Source organism: Clinocottus analis, unplaced genomic scaffold (assembly GCF_023055335.1).
Source record: "Clinocottus analis isolate CAN_PGR_092001 unplaced genomic scaffold, fCliAna1.0.p SCAF_1, whole genome shotgun sequence".
NCBI lineage: Eukaryota > Metazoa > Chordata > Actinopteri > Perciformes > Cottidae > Clinocottus > Clinocottus analis.
In genome coordinates, this window is record NW_027175820.1 from 8,952,374 (window position 1) to 8,975,633 (window position 23,260).

A 23,260-nucleotide genomic window follows, 5' to 3' on the forward strand; every position below is an offset into this window, starting at 1 on the left:
CTTGGTTATCCTGTGGTATAAAGCAATTATTGCGCTGCAATTGAAACATCAAGTAATTAATTCATTTTCCACGTTGAGCATCCTTGGTTTGATGCCACGCTTCAAGTGTGAGATGAGTGTGTTTATGGGTCAGCTGTAGTGAAGGGTAAGAATAGCAGTCAGGATTTTCTGCATCTCTTGGCACATGGGACACCCACCCAAGGCCATGAAGTATATAACATGCAGAGTAATGTCATTTAGACCTTGGCAGGCTTCTTGTGGCCCACTCAGGGGACTAGCTTGCCTCCATAGTGGTATCTCTCTCATCCTCTCTCTTCTCCTCTGCCGCCGCTTTTCATCTGCTCCATTGCTACACGCCATATTGTTGTAGTCTCTTTCTTCACTCTCCTCCTATTCTCCATTTCCCTCTCTCTCTCTCTCTCTCTCTCCTCTCATCACTCTTCTTACCCTCCTTGCTTTCTTCCTAATTTTCTACTCCTCTCTCGATACATCCGCTGTCTCTTGGTGCATGCCCGTCATCTGCGACCAGCCTGCCACAGAGCGCCGCAACACACTGCAGTGCCATGATCCAGAAACCCTACATTAACACTGGGATTTCACCCAGAGATTATTTAAGTGTGGCATGCCTGCCAGGCAGGGTTCTTCTCTGTAATCTCTATAGCCCCATGAATAGAGTAGGACTGGGAAAGTGGGGATTTGGAGGAGTTTGAAGGCTGATTGGGTTCTAGAATGGGTACAGTATGGGCTTTTAGGCATTTTCAATATTTTTGTTCCATATGGAGTTGGATTTAGGGGGTGGGGGTGATAGCTCAATGTGTCGCAGAGAAACTGAGGTTAAATCCCTGGCAGAATGATCCTCTTCTTCTCAGTTAGCTATCCTTCAGAGGTTTGCAAAGTAATTTAATTTGAGGTAATTGTAGCGAGGATCCATAATTAAAAGGATTAAAATGCATGCCATTTATAGATGGGCAAAAGGAAAGGAAATGATGAGGCCGCTGGCAACATTTTTGCTTGTGCCCCATACATGTCTTTCCTTTCATATCCACTCCTTTGTCAGTGAATTCAGATTTGCATTATTTAATGAGTCACTGGATCCACATGTAAAATAAAAATAGGAACTGCAGACAAACAGCAATGACAACACATGTCTGGCTTCTAATTTGATGTATCACTGTCGTGTGTACATTTCATTCAATGTATTTCATTTGTCCATGTGCCTAACACTGTCACTAATACTGTTTCACTTGAGCCTCAGGACATGTGTGTGTGCGTGTGTGTGAGTGTGTGTGTGTGTGTGTGTGCGTGCGTGCGTGCGTGCGTGTGTGTGTGTGTCTACGTGCGATGACAGGGCGTGTCCTCGACTCAACATGGTCACCCTCTCACAGCGGCAGGGGTCTTTGACCCCATCAGAGAGTCAGAGTGCCTGCTGATTTTTTGACATTGAGAGGGGAACAGACAAAGCTACTCATCAAATGTCCAATGACTGAGAGAACTGCAGGAGGAATGGGTTTTGACAGAGTGCCCTTTACAATTTACTAGCCCTTTCCTTGGTACTTCAAATGCTGAATGCTTTCTGGCTGTCACTTGTTTTGACACAATAATAGTGTTGCCAGAACTTTTTTTTTCATAGTTTGAAGAAGTACACTAAATAATCCCTTAATTTCGTTTTAATCAAACAAGATTACTGAGAAAATACAGAAGATGGATGTGAGGAAGAAGGAAGTGTGCAGAGAACAAAGCAGGGAAGTAAATGCAATATTATAAATATATTTTCTACCTTACTTCCAACAATGTATTATAAGTCATTCAATCTCTCGCCATGTTTTTTATCCTATCAGATAGAACCCTGAAACTATGAGAATATGAAAATATGCTCAACCATGCTAAACCAATATAAATCTGATATTGCAGACTCAACAAAAAAATCATGTACAACAAAAAGTGTCTAGTAACAGATGATGTTTTCCATTGACTGAAAAAAAATAATTGAATATTTAGTGTTAGTAGAACAACCTATATGTGAACTAATGTGTTGGGCCAGCAATGTAAATAGCAATCAGTGGCAGCGCCAGCGTTTTTATAAAGTTATAGGTATGCTCAACTTTTCAGTCTGTGCTCTAAAATCTACAGTCTCCTTTCAATGTGCCATGGCTACAGTTTGATTTCTTCTTTAACACCTCTGTCACACACACACACACACACACACACACACACACACACACACACAAACACACAAGGACACACACACAGTACCCGCTTTGCAATGATTACAATGTAATTTTCTTGTAACATGGGGTGAGATATTCAACTACAGCAGAAAGCAAAAAAAATCCCTGGCATTTCATTTTTTAGGTTTTGAGATCGAACTTACAAACTTCTGCCGGTTACCAACATCTCAAATAGTGAATCAACAGTTTTCCATTTCATATACCTGATGTAAAAAATTCCATAGGAGGTGTTCAACCAGAGAGGATTTCCAAAAGTTAACATTTACTGAAAAGAGATAGATGTGTAACATGTTTTCATCTGAAAGAATATTCTACCTTTCTAACACACCATAATCAGTGTGGCCCAAAACAGTTTGCTCTTCCTTTAAGCCTATTAAAAGGCTGGTCGAGGAGAATTACAATGGAACTAATGGGCTTTTATTCATTAAAGACATTTGGACAAAATTAAAATACTACGCCGTTTTTGGCAATAAGCACTTAGTCATTTTAGCGGAGTCGGGTGAAGAAGAGAAGCACGTAAGATATTGAGAGGAGCGACCTGGAGCAGCTTTCAGCGAGCGGATGGAGGTAACAGACAGCCCCGTCAGCGAGGGGAGCAAATTCTCAACGCTCCACTGCTCATATGGTCAGGTCCATTATGCTGCAGGCACTGTGGATTTCTGCTGCGTTCTGTGACTTTTTTCCTCTAAATAAACCACAGACATTTCTTGGGGGTACTACTAGGTGGATGCTGTGGCTAGTCTTGGGGTAGCGACAACCTCAAGCCCTTTCCTGGCGCTGCCTAAGATATCTACCTGAGAGCTAACGCCGGCGTAAACACCACTTCATTCCATTGTTACCATATTGTCAATAGTGCCAGAAGTCAGCCTTCAATATGGTGCGGGGATTTTAATACAGTAGCAAAATGGTTATAATTACCTGATGCTGCTGACCAGCTTCAAAACCGCTGGATTCGCTGGACTGTCTGTTAGGTTGAAAGCCAGCAAGATAAAACTACATAAAAATGCAATATTTTAGATGTGCTGTTCTGTCCACCAGCTGTTTTGGATAATTCTGAATGACCAGCTTTTCATATCAATATAATAGAACAAGCATGTGTAATGCTGATGATCCCTATCATGATTTATCAGTATACAGAACATGTTAACCCTTCTCAGCTCTGTATTAAGGTCTTCATTACTAATGAAAGCCTATGTTCATCTGCCTTGTACTTTCATGTTTTGGTGACATATGGAGGGGCTGAGACACGTGCTCCAAATGCACCTGAGTGGTGTGCAACTCTGCTTTCATCCTCGTGTACCATGTTCTGCAGTTGCATGCTTGAAAGAGCCATTACAAAGGAGTGGCAGGAAAGAGTCATGGTGGTCTAGGCACAGATTTAAGGATTTACAAGCACCTCAATGCTCAGCATTTACACAAGACAGCCTCATAAACACATTCTCTTATCATAACTCCCTCAGAGAGCCAATGAGTGAACATAATCCTTGAGATTGATTTGTTTCTTCCAAATAAGATTCCACATAAAAAAGTTGTTATGATCTTTCTTCTTTATCAAAACAAGTGAAATGGGAACGAGAGCATACACTGACAGTACAATGAATTGTGCAAGTGCCTTAATAACAGAAATGACAGAATTGGAAAAAAAAAGGGCTTCGCTTCCAAATGGGCTGAAAGTTTTACGGGTTACAAAAGCAGGTACACAAATATGAGGTTGTAGTGGTATTTGAAAATGAAAAAATAAGTACTGTAATTTGGCGCAGTTTAACATCAAGGCCTTGAATAAAATAATTGCATCTGTTGGTATTTGTGACATTATTACTCTTAGCTGACATTTAACACACAAATATGCATAATTTGGTGGAGCATGAAACAGATTTCTTAGAAATTAATGCAATTATTTAAGGTATTACCACTTTTCTAGCACCTCTGAAAATGAAAGTCCGTCTGCGCTACGGATTTTCAGGTATTTGATATTCATGTATTGCAAGATGTTTTCATTATTTTGTCCACCCCCGTATAGGCTCTATCACTCTTAAAGCTGAGTGATTTGCCAAGGGAAGAGGGATGACTGCAGAGGAGCCTTGCAATGTAGCTAACAGTTCAAATGTCCTTGACAAGTGCACAGTTTGCAAAGGAGCAAATTTAATTTCCATGGTTTGAAATTTCAAAGGTATCACCTGCTGTAATTGCTTGACGAGGGAATCCATAAATCATTGTTCAGTAAGGTCATCTTGTAATTTCTTCCCTAATGCTGGCATTTATTTTCCTAGCATCCACTCTTTCTTCTCATTTAATCTAGCCAGGTCATTTGAGAGATTAATTGCTGCCATCTTCAAAAACAACAAATTAGTTTCACACATGTTCCGACATTAAGACTGAGTAACCACACATATCAACACCTAGCCAGTCAAAAAGAGGTTGTAGTACAGCCGGATGTCACGTGCGTTTGTCACTGCCTCGCCTTTTACAAAGCAATCATGACAAATGTGGTTGAAGCCAAGAATGAGACATGCTTCCCATGCAATAGAAGGCACATTTTACAGCTCGGGGTAGGGTTTTAGGCGGTGTGTGAATTGTAATAGATCGCCATCACAGAGCAATTGTTTTTCTTTTTTATTCAACATATTGCCAACAGTGACCTTGTCAAAGGTCAGAAACCATATCAATTCAATCCATGTTTATGATTATCACACTTCATGATCATTTTTGATTAGTTCCTCTATTAGTGAAGGTGAAAATGTGAATGTTGATGATGGTTATTGCAAAAAAAACTCATTGAGCATCCTAACTGGTTCTTTGTCTAGGAAAGAGCTTCGTCGGAGTCATTCAGTCTCGTCAAAGTACAAAACAAACAAAGTCACATGTCTTTTAGTCTGAAGTATAACCAACACAATGGAGTTGTGACATTAAGCACAAGCACTAGTGCATAATGTTGCTCACTACTGTATAATTACTAATTACAGTCAGAAGCTGAGAGAAAGCGTTTGTTTTTGGTTTTTTTAAACTGTGATAGTAAAATCAGACGGCTGTTTGCCCACCTGCTTGCCTTAATGTGATTTCTAATTACTATGACGTCATTGTTTTTGTTGTTGTTGTTCTTATTATTCTTTTTCTGCGTTTGTTTCTCTCATCATTCACTTGATAATTCTAAACCATGTTACATTACGGCACACATTTTTTTTTACATCTGCTCGGGATTATTTAATATTTTCCACGAGTTGGTATAGATCCACGAGCCATGTGTAGGGCCATATTGTAGCTGCAGTCCTTCTCACAGATGGACATTGGAATAGGCTTTTGAGTTGCACAGCCCTCCTGCAACGGTGTGATGGACACTTAATTACTTGGCTGACAGAAGTTATTTGCCACCTGCACCCAACAGGGGTCTCTTCCAGGCCCTGACCTCCACTTCCTCCCAGTGCACCCACCATCACACAAAACAGATTTATGCATATGGCTCACATTTCACATTGTCTTTCTCAGCTTTTCATTTCTATCACGTTGGTCTTTTTATTAATTTTTTTAAGCCAACACATGCAAATTGTTAGTTAATGATGTGGCTTACACATAAACTACACAATCATTTATATTACCGGACAATCTAATCAGTTTAAATCTGTGTGTGTGTGTGTGTGTGTGTGTGAACGACACTTTACACAATGCGAATATGTGTAGATATTTGTAGATTGTGCATTAAAAGTGGCATCACTTTAACATAGAATTGTCTATTTTACCCTGCATATAAACTGTACTTTACTGACTACACATCTTTCTCACAATTGCATGTGATCCTGGGGACCTTATCTTTGTAATTGGCATATCCTGTCAACAGCTTAACACCACTGCAACCAAGGCAGACGGTTCTTAGTGTCGAAGAGGAGGTGTTAACTTTTTTCATCACATCCGAATTTTTGACACTTTGGCTCACTTAACAGGTAGACATGTTTGCGAACTACATGACACCGTGAAGCTTTGCTGTGCAGTGAGAAAATGTACACTTTCACTGAACAGTATGTAAAGAGTATGTCATAGGATCGTATGGATAATCCATACAACATATTCTAGCTGCTTCAACAGAACGCAAAAAAAAAACAGATTATTTTTTACCAAATCAATAGTTGCTGCATTTACAATTTTATACATACCATTTAAATCAAGGTAATTTTAATAGCCAGTACTGCACTATTCATTCCCTCAGGTAATTTTGAATAAATGTATATGTGTGCAGAGTATGCTCTGAAATTACAATTATTACCAGAGACAGAGAGGAGATGTACCCCAACATAGCAATTACAGAGCTCTCAGAGGATTAACAAGGTTCTATTTTATTATCGAATTCTTCAGGCTCAAGCTAATGATCAACACAAAGAATTACATGTCTCTCCGTCACTTCTTCAAGAGAACTTATCAGCCGCTCAGGTTTTTTTTTGCTCTTTTTCCACTCTCACCTTTTACTCTTTATTTCTTTTCCTTGAACCCCTTTTGCTGTACTTCTGGAAGTAAGCAGTCGCGAGACCTGCTACGCCTCTTCTCCCCATCCCCCCATCCTCTTTATGCTAATGAGATGTGCTTATGACTGCATGTGTACGTTTTACTGCGAAAGCCCATGCCTGGAAAATACTCCAAATAATTGTATGAATATCTAGCAGTATGTTTGTGTTACACTGGTGCATTCTGCTACAGGCCATTTACCCCTCCTTGATGCTTATTCAGACTCTGCACTCGGAGTCTGTGTTGAGCTGTGTCAAGTGACTGCAGAAGGCCATGGAGACACCAGGGTACATCCATTCAACATTTACAAGAAACTACATGCAGCTCTTCACAACATTTTTTTAAAATGATGTTTGAGCCATACATATTTATAACACAGGTTGCCTAATAATGGTTTTGGAATGAATTAATTGTATTGGTTAATTGCTTGGAAATGAATGTATGATAATACAAAAGAGTGTGTGTCTTTTAAAATATAGCTTTTTTAACTGAAATAAAAATAAGTTCATATCGCAATGATTCATTATTCAAAGTCGGCATCATTAGATACCTTTGCAGCAAAGTTTCCAATGCACCTTTTCCCTCTTTAAACCTTTCTCTTCATGGGAGAGCATGTATTTTATCATGGTACACTATATGTGTGCAATGAAAATACATAAAAATATGTATTAGGCCCAACTACATGCATTGTGGCAAGCCAAATAAGGTCAACTTCGTCTCCTACAAATTATATTCATATGTAGCTGTTTTGTAACAGAACTTCTTCACAGCAATAATGAAAACAAAGTAATTATATATAGTACGGGGCAAAGTAAGGTTGTGTAGGATTACTGGATTACTGTCATCTCAGTCTCAGATCAGGGTTGCTCAGATTCACGGCACGTCTTATGCTGAAGGTCAGTGTTGATATTTTGTATTCATTTATTTCTTAACCATGCTGTAATTTAGCTGCCATATTCCTAATGTACGGATCATAATCAAAACCTGCATTATTGTTGGTGGTTGACAATAACAAATACAAATTTCAACACTCACAACATATTCAATATAGAGATTTCGCAAATACCTTCAATATTAATATTTTGTCTGATATAATTTAACGTTCTTAATTCAGCTGTTTTTGCAGCTATCTCAGATGTACTTTACTAATGCAGAAAATAAAGGCGCATTTAACGATTCCAAGTACATGTTCGTCAGCCTAACACAACACAATATAACAAATACATGTTACCATATCTGTGTTACATTAAGCCAGTGGTTCTCAAACTGTTTCTGTCACGCCCCACTTTGGAGGAAGCAAATTGTTCGGGCCCCACCGCCCCAAGAACATTGGAACAAAATGGTCTAACTTTTTGAGACTCCTCCATACCTGTTTTTTTAATTAATAGATTAAAGAAAATGTAACCCTTTCAGGTAAACCAGATTGCTCCATCTGACAAAAACTAATAACATGTGCAATTACTTTGTTGAAACAATGCAAATACAGTTTTATATGTGCAAAAAATAACCCATATTTGGCAAAAAAGATTACCAAGGAAACCGGTTGTATCCCTGTTTTCTCCCCATAGTTTCATGTTGAAGTGTCCTTGAGCAAGACACTGAAGCCCCGGTGCTTCACAGCAGCACAAAGCTCCTTAATTACTACGGATGGTGAAATGCAGATAATAATTCCCCCACTGTGGGATTAATAAAGGATTCTTTAAAAAAAAAAAAAGAAAAAATAAAAGATATTTAAAGAATCTGCATCCCCCCCCCCCCAGCCCTCGCCCCCCGTGCCCCACCTGTAATACCTCCGCGCCCCACTAGAGGGTCGCGCTCCACAGTTTGAGAACCACTGCATTAAGCAGTCTTTCTGGAAAAGTTTTCTGATAGTTTTAGACAACTGCATGGCTTCGCCCGAGTGTTTTAATCACTAGTGACACATAACGCTCTGAATCTAAATGTGACAGAATATTTAACACCTATGCAGTTGACAAGTATGTTAGTTTTACATTTAAAAGGGAGGCTCTTCTTTTCAGTTTTAAAGTTGACAATTCAACAATGAAACTCAACAATACAGTTGAGAGAAAATAAGTCTGTACGATCTTTTGTTTACAACATTGCTGTTATACTGATCTGTTATGGTTTCATGTAAACACATATCTAACATTGAGGTATTCATTTTTGCAGTAAAAAAATAAGTATCAATACACATCAGTACAAGCAGACATTTCTTCTCTTGTCATTCCTTTCAGATTAAAATCAATACTCGCTGCGTACCACAAAGAAGCTAATTACAAATAAAAACATGAACACGCAGTGTAATATGGCACACCATGAAGCAATTGGAACGGACCACTAAGCAGCATTGATGAATTCATTATTTTCTCACATTTGATGGTTGCATTACCTGGCATCTTGTGTATATAGGGCAAAGTGAATTGCGGTCATGGTGTAGTGTTACTGTATTATGAGGTCAACATGATCATTATCTGTATCTGTTAAATTACTTTCACCATCACAGCCACCTCACAATGATTAAAAGATTATACCCTTGTATTGAATTATAAATCTATTCCTCATCTCTCAAATGTCAATAGAGAGACTGGTAGTGAATGTCGTCTGGGTCCATGCGAGTGTGTTCTAGCGCTTGTGGACTTTTCATTTATTTATTTTTCAACCACATTTCTGGCATGGCCTGTCACAGTACTTTGAACAGGCCTTAACATGGAGTCTGAGCAAAACAATAATATACATAGAACATTTCATTATTATAACAAGAGAAACATATATGTGAATTGTAAAAACTGAATTAGTTAGCAACTGCAGTATTGCTAAAGGTCCAGAAATGTATTCGATCCAAGATAGAGATGAGCGGGCATACTCACTGATTTAGGGCAGAAATTAGATTACAAGGTCAGTGGCTGAGTCTAATGCAGTGGAAGATTAGAGAGGGAGCAGAAATCATTTTTACATGGCTATTGTTGTCATGGGGACTGAGCACTTGCACTGAGCTGTGTAAAACAGCAATTCAAAATGTATTTGTTTTTTTCCATCCCCAGTGAAAAATGAAAAGTAATCTATCTTTACTCATTTAAATAGTGTGATTATATATATATATATATATATATATATATATATATATATATATATATATATATATATATATATATATATATATAATATGTTATGTTTTCCCACTGACTGAATTGATCAAGGAATCTGAATAATAGTATTCTTGTGAAATGCTTATCATAACTACTATAGCTATAGTTATGGACTCATCCGTGTCAATCAAAGATGGTTAAATGGATGGATGCAGGCAATGAATGGATGACAGAAACATGTTATCTTAGAAACCATTATCTCTCGAGATATTTTACAAAATACTCTAGTATATTTGAAAACCATGAAAGCTGTGATGACAGATATATTTGTAAATGCATAGTTTTTCTTTTTATTAAATTGCACTAAATATGTACTAACTGCATTTTTTTTTGCATTGGGAGGTTCTTATCACATCCTAATCAAAAATGAAAAACAAATAAATAAAATGCATGCCATAAATGCAATATAACAACACTGCTTTTACTTTGAAGGCGATTTATGTACGTGCGCTTCCGTAGCGTCACCGACAGACAGTGTTGAGGACTTGCCGACTTGAGCCTGACGTCAAAGCACATAATGTTATGTAGTTTCTGTGCTCAGTGAGCAGCGGGTGCAGCCGCGAGCCACTCCGCCTCACAAAGCGGTCACGGTCAGACTCCGCGTCCAGATCGAAAATGAATCGTGCATCTGCAAAGCTCCTGACTCCGCGGTCTGATCCACTATGGCAGAGCGCAAGATCACTTCTGGATCTTTTCTCTTCTCTTAAAGAGGAGAACTTTCCACACATCAGAAGATGTTCAGTGCACTCGTTCAAGCCAACACAGACTGGACTTTTCTCACTGAGGAAGAAAAGCTGAACTGAACTGAAAAACATGAAAAGCACTTTCTGCTTTTGTTTAAAGTTAATAAATTGCTGGTCTTTAACATACATCTTTGAGGTAAGCAACAAATTGAACATGAATAAAATAAGGAGTTTGTCCTGACAGGGACCCTTACTACTGAACACACTGTTTATGCTGTTTATGTTTATGTATACTATATACCGTACGTATATATGTTGACCTGTTGTTGCTGTTATATTGTTCTGATGACATTACTTTGAAATAAAAGCGTGCAATACATCAGTTTTTACTTCATTATTGAATTTGGTGCATAATGCAATTAATCGCAGAAAAATCATGAAAAAACCCCCACAATTAATCAGTTCCATTGTTTCAACTTTGCTCAACCTTAAATATTAACACAAATAGATGTAATGCCATTTCGGAAAATATGCAGTATTACAGGAAGGAACTTTAATGTGGGTTGAGGCACCTCTTGTAGAATTAGCTTTTTAGTGTCAGGTTCTTCTTGCTTGAATTGACAACACTCTCCACCTGTCTTATCCACTCCTCCTCACTGCTGCAATCTAAAAAGCAGGACTCACCTAAAACTCTAGAGGTTGCATGACCCAGAACTGCATATGAAATTTGCGTTGTAGTGGAGAAGATGAGCAGAAAAGGTCAGTCTTTTGAAGCGCCAGTGTGCTGTTAGTCTGCAGCATGTCTGACGCTGTGCTCTTCAGATTATTGGCCCGTCCACAATGTCTGATTCATGACAACCTTCATCTTCTTCCCAAAAAGAGGCCGGATGGTTTTGAATGCACTGGACAACTCATAGTATATGAATCATACCCAAGTAGCATCTTTATTGAAAGTTCAGTCTTAAAATGAATATGCATTAGGCAATGCTTTTGAGAGTATAGGCTCGTTGTCATTGACTTATATATCTTGGAGCTACAAAATAGTAACAACAACACTTTAAATGAATAATCATTACTACTCCATATAGAGGAAACATCAAGTTAGCTTTAAAATGAGGTCAGAAAGAAATATATCGACTCCTAAAACAACTGTTTAATTTTTAATGTTACTTTGCTAAAAATTCAACAACTTTGATAGAATATTCCACTTAAAGAGGATACGAAGTTAAACCCTGGAGTGGTGCAATGGAGTTTTGAGGGAAACACTGAGTGTGCGGAGCATCAGGGGTAAAGGGAAATATGTTTTTGGATTACTGTTTTTTATAGCTTCTCCTCACAGAATAAAACAAAAGGGAATTACTTATCAAAATGACTCTTTACTGTGACATAGTGGCTGCTGACTCTAGACCAGATTGTAGAGGAATGGTACAATAATGAATTGTGTCTCATGTGAATACTATACACCAAATGATCTGATATCTATCAGAAGGTTAAAGATTGCGATTGTTGATTGGTAGCCTGGGCTGTCAGACCACATGCAATTTTAAAGCGCTGTAGGGTATTTAGGCAACATGCCGTGAATACTTCTCAAATCATACATAATGATGCCAACCCTAAAACCCATTAATGCAGGGCAAGTATTAGAGCAATGCACATGGTTGCTTCCACAAAGAACTGAAAAATTAGGTGTTTAATTTTTGCGACTTTTTAATGACCTTTAGTAAATAAATACAGCACACATGTAGAGTGCTAATATTATGTACAATATGTGGTATGTGCGCTGTCCAGTGCACATTTGCTTAAAGAAACCAATTGACTGACTTTTTGACTTTTCCCGAGCTTCATTTCCACCACACTTGCATCCGTATCCCACTTACTCCCTCACGCACTATGCTGAAAGCAGGACTTTTTAACAGTGTGTCGGTCCAATACAGAGAACCCTGGGCTGAACATTTGAATTACAAATTAATCTGAGAATTGTTTTAAGTGAGCTCTAAGCCAATAATATCTATCAGAGATCATGTAAATTAGGGCTTTTTTTTTGACAGGCTTTGTGCTTTTGTTTTTCTTACTATTCCTCACCTTCACTTTGCGTTTCTTCTCTTCCGTTTTGCCTGCTTCTCTGTTTTATGTATCTGAACATCCTTCCATTCTCAAGCTTTGTCTTTTTTATTTTGACTGCCTCCTGTCCTTCATCTCCTCTCATGAGAAGCTGCTGCCGGGCCTCAAAGGGAGTACTAGAAAGGATCCATCAGCCAGACTAGTATTCTCTTGAGGTTGCATCCAGCATGTTGCTCTGTTCTGCTCTGCTCACTACCATATTTATCCAACCCCTGATAGCCTCTACTATAGATCACAGGACCTGTTTTCAAATTTGCTGCAAACCTGTAATTCTATGTTTTGTTGGACACCAACCACCATGCCACTCCCAAAGCCATTTGCAATAGATTTGCTCTTGGTATGAGGCAGATATGTATGAATGCAGGCTATGTTTATAACATTGTACATCATTAGACGATTTTGTGTATACAGTGATGATCGGTGGTATATGTCTTTCTGTATGTGTGTTTTGTGGTGAAGGATGAATGGGTCACAGAGAAAATCTACAGCAGATTTGTAGAATTAATCTGCTAGACGTATCTTGTGTGTTTTTGAGCAGCAGCTGGAGACAGTGGTATGGCAATTTCAGCCCCACGTTGGACCAAAACAAAGCCTCATTCATCCCCAAATAACAACATCTGGGCATGCTTAACAGCATGGATAAATAAACAAGCCCTATGGACACTAATTCCCCCGCACTCAATCACTCTCACTCCCTCTCGACCCGTCCCCTCTTTCCCCCACTCTGAAGGCTGTAGGTTGTTGGTGTTGGACTGGCACATCAGTACTGATAGTGTGCATCCAATTAATTAGCCAAACGTTATCTCATTAGCAATAGCCGGCAGACTAAAACAAGAATACTCCCTTATAGTTGCAAACACCCTCTGGCCAAAAATGAGGATGACTCCCTCCTCCTCTGTAACCTCTGTGATCTGTTGATGCTGAGTGGGAGGATTGAAAGAGAGACAAGTGAATACTGTTTGGTCAAAGTGTCGATCGTTAAGCAGCGATTGCTCGTGGCTCACATTTATTCAACAGCTTCTGCAGAATTAAACAGACCAGCCCCCAGCACATCCTAATGACTCCTTATCAGGAGGCAATCTAATGGTTTCTTTGTGTGTAAGTTATCTGTCTTTGTGGACATCTGCAGCATTTGCACAGAGCTGTAAGCAAAAGTAAGCACCATCTGACACGGTTCTGATTCCCTTGCATTCCTCAACACCTGTGCCTCAATGTTATTTAAAGCACTCAGGGGCTCTGCACCAAACATCAGCCACCGGCTATTTGCTTGTGTGTGTGTGTGTGTGTGTGTGTGTGTGTGTGTGTGTGTGTGTGTGTGTGTGTGCGTGTGTGCGTGTGTGTATATATGCAGAGAGAAACTTGACTTCTTGAGAATAGTAACCATGAGCAACGAGCCATGCACAGACAAAGTAGCACTAAACAATGTGAAAGCCATTTTGTGTGAATGAAGGGGGAGGGAATTTGATGTTACAATCACAGATATTTCTACATAGAAAAGCTGTGACCTTGTAAAATGTGTTGATTAAAATGTGTTGACTAGTGCTGTTGAATGGAGCTGTGTTGATTATTTGTCAGTGGACATCAACACAAAAAAGGTTTTGTGTCTCAGCATCACTAAAATAATTTAAATGAAATGTCCATCTGACATAATGGCAACATGCATAAATGCAGTGATCTTATGTGATCATAAGGCTAGAACACACATGTTCACAAGCAATCTTTTGGTGCATGTTTCAAACAGAGTTCCCTGTGCATCTTCCAACTGAATGCAGATCAATCAGGTGCCTCTCTGCTGCTTAAATCTTACAATTAAAAATTCACATAAAAGCTCATGTACAGTACAGCTAATGACTTGGTGTATTGAGCATACAAACATTACTAAGCAATATGCAAAAGTATAGTATTAGTTACATTACTGCATTTCACTGGGCCGACGGGATCCATTTCAGAGGTACTCGTTTGTCAAGCTGCAGTACAACGGAGTACATACCCTGCGGCCTCTTATCTGCAGTTTTAGTGTCATGGTGTGCTTGTGCTTATCATCTGTCCACAGCTCTTCAAGGTTTCAGCAGGAGTAGCAGGATGTCACTTGACACCCTCTGCCCTTTTCCAAGTCGCACAGTTTACAGCAAAGACTATTGATTACGCTATTAGCATGTGTAGCCCTGTCACTGTCCATGCAAAAGTATACACAAGTCAAGAGATGTCAGAGATTACAGACAGGGAGGTCAGAATGCACACAACCATATTCTTGGACAAAATACAATAGAATAAGCTGCTAATAAACCTTGATGGTTGATGTCTGTCAAGTTCAATGTGATGAAATCACGGAGATCTATTCACACTAAAGATCATCACCAAAGCTTTGCAGGAAAACAAGCTAAAAAATATCGATTTGTCTCTGTGAGTGTCTATTGACTATATTAATATTAAAGAATTGGACAATAGTAGGCCATGCCACAGGATAATTAAGTCAATGGCTAATAAGGCAGACGTTTAGGAAGGGTACAGACTGTGTGTACCTTAGTACACTCAGTAATACTCAATCTAGACTATTTTTTATACAGCGTCAGAAAGTCTTTTCCAAGTGAGCAGAGCTGATGGGGGAAGGTTCTACCTCTTTCAGTGTCCTTTCAATGAAATGGACCAACATATTTCTGCTCACTGTTAAGTGTACAGCTTCCCCCTACATATGCATTAATAGGGAGGCAGTAAAGAGAGAGGCAACAGTAATGTGTAGTGTTGTATTTGGGCTTTGTTTGAAATATTTATACTGCTGAGTTAGTTTTGAGTAAGCAAATGTGGCGTTTCTGAAGAGTGACATACTACGGCACCTTATTATGAAGGGAACAAAATAATTGTCTGCTTTTTTTTGGTAGGTAAAGGAGAGGAGATATCCTTCCACTTACCCTGGAGATATTGCTGAAGTGCAAATGTGTTTTATTGTGCTACATTGAGAAATTGCAAGAAATAGGTCAAGACCTGGATTTTAACTGCACAAGCAGAATATTTTATTTTGAATATCCTCTAAGTATATTTTAATAATAACCACTATCACTTTTAATGGCAGAAGGTAGACATTCCAGTCATTTATACCTTATACTTAGCCAAACTGACGTCTATGTGCACCAAATTCAAGTAAAAAACTATGTGTATTGCATGCTTTTATTTTAAAGTAATGTTACCAGGACAATATAAGAGCACTCTGGAGCAACAACAAGTTAACAGACATACATATATAGTTTGTAAATATATATATATATATATATATATATATATATATATATATATATATATATATATATATATATATATATATATATATATATATATTGTGAACAGGTACTGTTAAGTAGTAAGGGTCCCTATGAGGGACAAACCACTCCTTCGTTGGTCCATGTTCAGTCTGTTGCTTACCTTAAAGATGTTAAAGACCAGCAGTTGATTCACTTTACACAAAAGCAATAAGTGCTTTTCATGTTTTCAGTTCAGTTCAGTTTTTCTTCCTCGTTGGTAAAAGTCCAGTCTGTGTTGTCTTGAACAAGTGCACTAACGTCTGGTTGAATGAGGTGGAGATGTGAAGCACAGCTGACAGGCTTCAGCGGCGGCTTTGCGCATGCGCGATTAATGTTCAATCCAGGTCCGCTGAGCTTGCAGCGCGAGCTGCCGGTGAAGCTTGTGAAGCTTTGAGAGGCGACTCGCTCGCGCGGTGCTCGTTAAGGACAGAAACTACAGAACAATACGTGCTTTCGCGTCTGGCTCAAGTCGGCAAATAGTCCGGTAATGCTACGGAAACCCGAGGGCGGAAGTAAATTATCGCCTTCAAAGTAAAAGCCCCCCAAATTTGTATTTTTTTTTTTAAATAAAAAAAGGCAGTTAACGTATGATCAAATAATTAACGCCGATAATTGATTGAATAACGTTAACTTGCGCAGCCCTAATATATATATATATATATATATATATATAGAGAGAGAGAGAGAGAGAGAGAGAGAGAGAGAGAGAGAGAGAGAGAGAGAGAGTTGGATTTCTATAGGTTTTTATAAACCTACCAGCTCTGTGCCTCAAGAGGTCTTTCAATCAGTTTGTATCTTGAACAACAGGCATGCACAGATTAGAAGAGAAAATGGCTGATTCAAATTATCCTCTGCTGCCCACTGATTGTACCAATCTACATGCAAATGGTCATGTTTGTTGCACAGGGGGAATAGCAAAGCATAACGTGCTCTTGATGATTGGCTGTCTCTGCGTTTGTTACAAAAAAAGAAAAGAAACATGGACAATACAATCATCTAATTCTGCTGTAATAAATATACATATTGTTAATATCACAAACTGATATATTGTGATTAACAAATCAGTCAGGGTCCTTGTTTCTCCTTTTTTATTTTGTTTTTCAAGCACCCCATGATTACAAAGTTGGAAGAAATTAGATTGGTGACCCTGTATTAATTATAATAATTTGTAGATCAATTCAAAATAGCAAAAAAACACATAAATGGCAGCATTGTAAATGGCTCCTCTGTTCAACACTGCATACCATCTACATGTGCAGAGTTCCTTCTGTTTCTTACATCCCTCGCCCGTAACAGCTCCTCGGATGTCTGCTCATCTCCAATCTCAATTGAGGAATTTGTCTTCCTGCCTCCTGGGTACCATGTGTTACTACTCTCCATGTGTTACTGCTCCTCTGCAACTCTGATAATGTGTGTCTCGGTTAGACTTATCACGTGCCTATTATGAGTTCCTGTTATTGTAATGGACTCCGCATTGATGAAGAAGAGTGACTGACTCTGTCTTTGGGGTCCAGGCTGTATTCAAATCATGTATTTAAATGTGCTGTCAAAGCCAGATCATGTTGTATGAGTGTCAATATTGAACTTAGTGGAACATGAGAACTAGAGTTGTATTAATACATATTGTGTTTAAAAAAAACAGGGCAAATTAAACAATTTTTATTGTCTTTTATAGCTCAGAAAATATAAAATTCCAGGAACAATAGTATTTTCCTCATGAACATACTTTTGATTGCGAACACATACCTGTTTGCATTCACTTTGTTGCCTGCATATTTTATATGCAACGGGCAGGCACAATATTAAAATAAACAAGTGTACAATTAAATCTAATACAGCAGGCCTGCCCACAATATCCCCTTTTTAAGCTTAGATTGTTTATCTTTTGTTGAGAATGCATAAGAGGAGTATACATGCAACTTTATTAAGTACCCAAATGTATAGTTTGCAAAAAAAAAAAGGGAATAATCTTTAAAGTCAGTGTCCCACTCAATTTAGAACTGGGATTTAAGCTATTGATAGTTTTGATATTTTAGTCAGTCAATAAGATTGGCAAACCATAGCAATGACAGTTAGGCTTGATTGTAGTTAAAGCTGCAAAATTGGTAAACAATTATTAGGCGGATCAGCGTCAACAGGCCTTTTTTTTTATCAACAATTACAAAAATGTAATTTAATGGAGCTTAAGAAAACATTAATATGCCTATTTTCTTTATTTCTTCCATGATGTCCATTTTAATGTATTTGCTGAATAATTTGTAAATGTACATACTCTGAGGTTTACGGTATACTTAACACAAGACTCAATCTAAACAAACATAACATGTCTCTTATGCTCCTCTAATAAGATAACCCTGAGTGAAAAATAATCTAAAATTGTTTAAGTAAGTTTAAACTAACAAGGAGAAAAACAGGTCCAGGCAGTTCGAAAAAAAAAGCCTTTTAAAATATTACAGAATTTAGCTACCCGCCAATTAGCTTTTTTTGTGAAGCAAAGGGACAAATTAGGACAAATAGTTATCATTTTCTTTTTTAGGACAAAAACAGATGAATGCATTACCCTTTGAAGCTTGATTTACAAACACAGACAGAGTTGGTTGCTTCTTTAAAAAAGGAGAATATGCTCAACTCAAAGGAGAATAATCCTTCAAATAGCACAGCACATTATATTTCATGCATTATGCATTCTTTTCTATCAAATGAGATAAAAACAAAATACTACCTGAAACACTAACTTTTTAAGGTTTTTCATATCTGAAAGGTGATGGATGTTCATCAGACGAGTAGCCAGATAGTAGCAAAGAGTTAAAGAGCAATGTCCTGTTGATGATTTATTGTGATGCAGATGTATTTACCTTAAATACCTTAAATGTTCTTTTTTTTCGTTCTCTGGTTTAAAGGAATGAGGTTGGGATCATTCTCCCTGAGCAATACTTTCCACTTAAGTGGGAAATAGGGAGCATGTACTATTGTGGCATGCAGACTCAGGAACAATTGAACTATTTACATGAAGTTGATTAAAATCATAGATTTCCAAACAGTGTCTATTGATACGGGCAAAGCTTTTTATTGTGTTTTATTCACTTTATACACAACTTCATTCACTCAGTATCAAATGCTCTCTTAACGTATATAAATGTTTGCGATTTAATGATAGAAGAGGTGAAACACGTGATAAAAGTCAGCTTGTTGGGGTAGTCTGAGGAAATATCAGACATCATTCCAGCGTCGCACCATAACACTGCACATCAGTCTATTTATAATGGATTAGGTAAACACTATGCATGTTTCTTTGGATTCAATGGACAGTGTTCATAGAAAACTAATTCATCCTTTCATCCTCCTCAAGATGTAGTCACCAAATATGTTTTAAAGGAAACATAATTGATGCTTTAATTATGTTCACCGGCAAAGGTTTTCTTTTCATAGTTTTTTAATCATATCTTTCATCCAAGTTATTTTTATTTTATATATATCTTTTATACCTGTCTGACTTTGTGAGACATCTGAAAATGCATATATATATATATATATATATATATATATATATATTTTTTTTTTTTTTTTTGGGAGATATATTTGTTGTTTCTATATCTTGTTTTTATATTTAATTTGATAAATGTCTACGGTGCTACTCCAAAAACCCATTTCCTCTTGGGGATTATTAAAGTATATATTCATTCTTTCAAAGAAAAGTCACAGGGAGAAGGCTGAGATGATGTTAGGAAAATTATGGACTCGGGTTTGTGTAGTGAGTCCTGCGTGTGACGCTGGAAACATTTTCTTGAGATTCTGGTCCATGTTCCCATGAAAGCGTTTGACAACGACAGGAGATTTGATTGCTCCACCCTCAGGTGTAAATCTCCCTTTCCACCAAATCCTAAAGGTACTCCATAGGATTGAGATGAGGCCATTGAAGTACACTCATGGTCATGTTGGTGGAACATGTGCTTTGCCACATGGTTATCCTGCTGGAAGTAGCATTAAAAAATTAGTAGACTGTGACTATATATTCTTTTTTTTACATGACGTCAATAATGCTTGATCTGATTCTATCATGACTTTCAATATGATGAATCAACACCTGGGGTTCACAACCAGTTTCAGTCGTATGCTTGTGTAATCATGACAAACAGGCAATGATGCAGGTATTATGGCTGATCTCAATATATTTTTACTTTTTCTTTTTCTCCTTTAGATGGCCCCCTGGGACCTCGTGGCTTAGTGGAAGCTACGGAGATGTGCACACAGGAATGCCTCGTCCTGGGACATTCAGACAACTGCTGGATGCCCCCGACATTGGGAACATACCAGCAGCCCAAGTCTCCCGTGTCTAGCTTTGGGTCTCAGCGGGAGTGGGGTCCCAAGGAAAAACTTCTCAATGGACATACGCTAACCAGAACCTGGAAAAATGAGAATGGGCAATCAGAGCATTTTGGTGACAGGAAGCAGTTTGGGAGCGGAGAGGGACACTTCACAAGCAGTGGCATGGCTGATATTCCGCTGGTGAGTCTTAAGTCCTGCCAGCCAGCCTCCTGCCCAGACAGCCCAAAGGACCAGCAGCTATAAGATGGACTTTGCTTCTGTGCTGTGAGATGTCCAACTGAGCTTCTCTACTGTTTTATTATTGTTTTCTTTCTTGTTTCATCTTCTCCTACTTAAGTTGATGCTTCTGCAGTCTGATAGCCACATATACTATGTAGGCAACAAAACTATAGTGCTTATGCTGTGTTCTCTACACTCCAATTTCTTGAGGAAATTTCTTTTTGTTTATGAACCTCCATGGATTTCTTCAACTTTACATTTTCTGTCCACTTCATGTGTGATTTGGACAAGTGGAGGAAGGACATGCGTAAAATGGAGAAAATGAAAACAAATTACAAAAAATGAAGAAAAAAAAGCTACCATGGCTGACCAGTCAGTATATACAAATATATGTGGTGTGGTTGTTATTGAGTCTTTCAGGACTATATTAATCAACACAATCAAAGAATATGGAATTACATTTCAGAAAGTGTTCTAATAACACTGTTAGTGGACACTTGTTTATTCTGTCATTGTCTGTGAGTTTGTAAATACGACTTATTAACCACTTTCATGTACATGTAATAACCACAGTGAATAGGACAGTTCTTAACTGTCATCATAATGGCTTGTTATCAGGATTTGGGATTTCAACTGGAAAAAGATATATAATTTGGCATAATGTACACTGAGTAAACATTTACCTAATTCTTTAAAACCCGATGGTTGATTTTGAAACAATTTTCCATCCCGTAATATACTCAATGTTGCTCATATTTCATACATACTTTTGTCAAGTAATGCAAAAACACAGGCAAACCTTTGCTTTGCTTTTTAAACATTTTGTATGAAGGATGTCAGTGCTCAATATGTGCATTATAAAAATTAAAGCTTTGAAAGCTCTCCTCTATAAACTGATTTTGAAAGTGTTCAGTACAATTAAATAGCAATATATTTGTAAATGGCTAAGTGTTTTATCTAACGATCTTATTATTGTATAGATTTTATTCAAATTGTGATTTAACTGAGTGCAATCTCTCCGTAGTACCTGCAATTTATTGGCATATGTATATAAATATATATATATATATATGTATATTATTTCCACACGGACTATTATTTTCCATACGTAAGAAAACACAGGTTAAGATAACAATTAAATCACTGTGCCTTCATGATGTTTCTTCAAACACTGAGTTGTGCTTATTTAAAAGATGAGAACATGTTGGCTGTAAAGACTATCCTGTCTGATAATCAAATGCCTTACGCATTGGATGTTTGCCAAATTACACATAACACTTATATTAAAGTACATAATCAAGTTTTTGGTACCGACGGAAAACACAAAGGCATGTGCAGATAATGGGTCAACCATGAAAGATCATCTGTCATTCCACTGTCTGAAAAAGTTTGTTTTATTCCACAGCATGGAAGGCAAATTACACAATGGAATAGCATGCTAAAAGTTATAGCTTTTACAAATTAACTTGATCATTTTTCTGTCATTTTATTTTATTGAAATAGAGTTGATTTGTGCATTAAGGAGACGTTCAGTTTGTAAAGCACTTTCATATTTATGTCACAATATAAAGAAGTTAAGTGGGATGGAGTGATTTGCTTATCGCAGTATGTTTGTCAGTTGTGAGGGTGTTTGACATCACAGATACTGAAAAAGTTAATCCTTGTTAATACTCTACAGGTATACAGCTACTGCAATAAATGTTTTAATTATGTGTATGAATATTTGTGTGCAGGATGATCACCTCTGGAGTTCGGTGTCTGTTTCTAAATAATTTGGGGCAAAACAAATCAATTATTTATTGATAGTACACTGAGGTACTTTCATGAGGAAATTCTGGTATGGGGAAATTCCTAGGAGGGGGTTGCCATGGAAAAAAGTGATTAATCGTATGGGTCCAACTCACAGCATCCACCCTCTTCTAGACAAGGGTAGTCTCCAATCACAAGCACACAATCGCCCACTGAAAATGTGCCCGAATACACGTCGACCCTGCAGTATATAAGAAAGCCATCATCGCTGTATACCATCCATTTTTTCTTCAAGTGAACAGTGGTGTGTCCACTTACTGCTCATCTGTACTGGCCAAGATTCAAGAGCAGCAGTGGTGGGATCCCTTCTGATGCTTTGAGCTTGAGATCGATGACGTCGAGGTCCCTCCCTGGCTGCAAACTCTCTGCCGATGCATCCAGCCATCCAGCTGAGACACTGACTTCTTCTGCAGATGATAGCTCATCGGTGTCCGCGAGCAGGAGAAAGATTACCACTCAGCGGAGATCTAGGCCCCGCCTGTCCTCCTCACTCATAACAGATTGAAAGTTTTATTTTGTGTACCTCCTAGTTTCTAAAAGGAAAGAGTTCGAAACCATTTTCAAAGTACATCCTAAACCAATGTCTTGCTTGCAAGACGTTGACCTCAACTAAAACAGTGTGTGAACTAACTGTCCTATCGGTTTACCCCAATTTCTCACTGCTTTGTGTTGAGAATATCGGGGCTACCCTCAGATCAAGTCCCTCCTCTGATACCAATAACTTAAGGCAATATTTCAGGTTGAAGGTTATACAGTTTGATGCGTTTTGTCTTTTGTCCACCCTATGTAGAACAGGGTTGCACAAAAAATGTTCTTTGCACTGTTGGTGCTCTGGCATTTTTTTTTAAACACATTGCCCTCATCAGACACACTTCACAGCTGTTTTTGCAGATGGTGTGGCCTCCCACTGTGGTCCACTCCTAATCTACATTTAGCATTGC

The 23,260-nt window shown here is 38.1% G+C and overlaps 1 protein-coding gene across 4 annotated transcripts in view; it reads left to right on the forward strand.

Annotated features, from left to right (window-relative positions):
* Positions 1-22,222, forward strand: part of LOC137787209 (protocadherin-9) — a 182,930-nt gene extending 160,708 nt beyond the window's left edge. For all 4 annotated transcript variants that reach the window (XM_068579522.1, XM_068579530.1, XM_068579550.1 and 1 more), the window contains one exon: positions 20,164-22,222. In XM_068579522.1, the coding sequence (XP_068435623.1) occupies positions 20,164-20,534 (371 nt within the window). In that variant the 3' untranslated portion in view covers positions 20,535-22,222. The remainder of the gene's footprint in view (positions 1-20,163) is intronic.
* Positions 22,223-23,260: the final 1,038 nt, after the last annotated feature.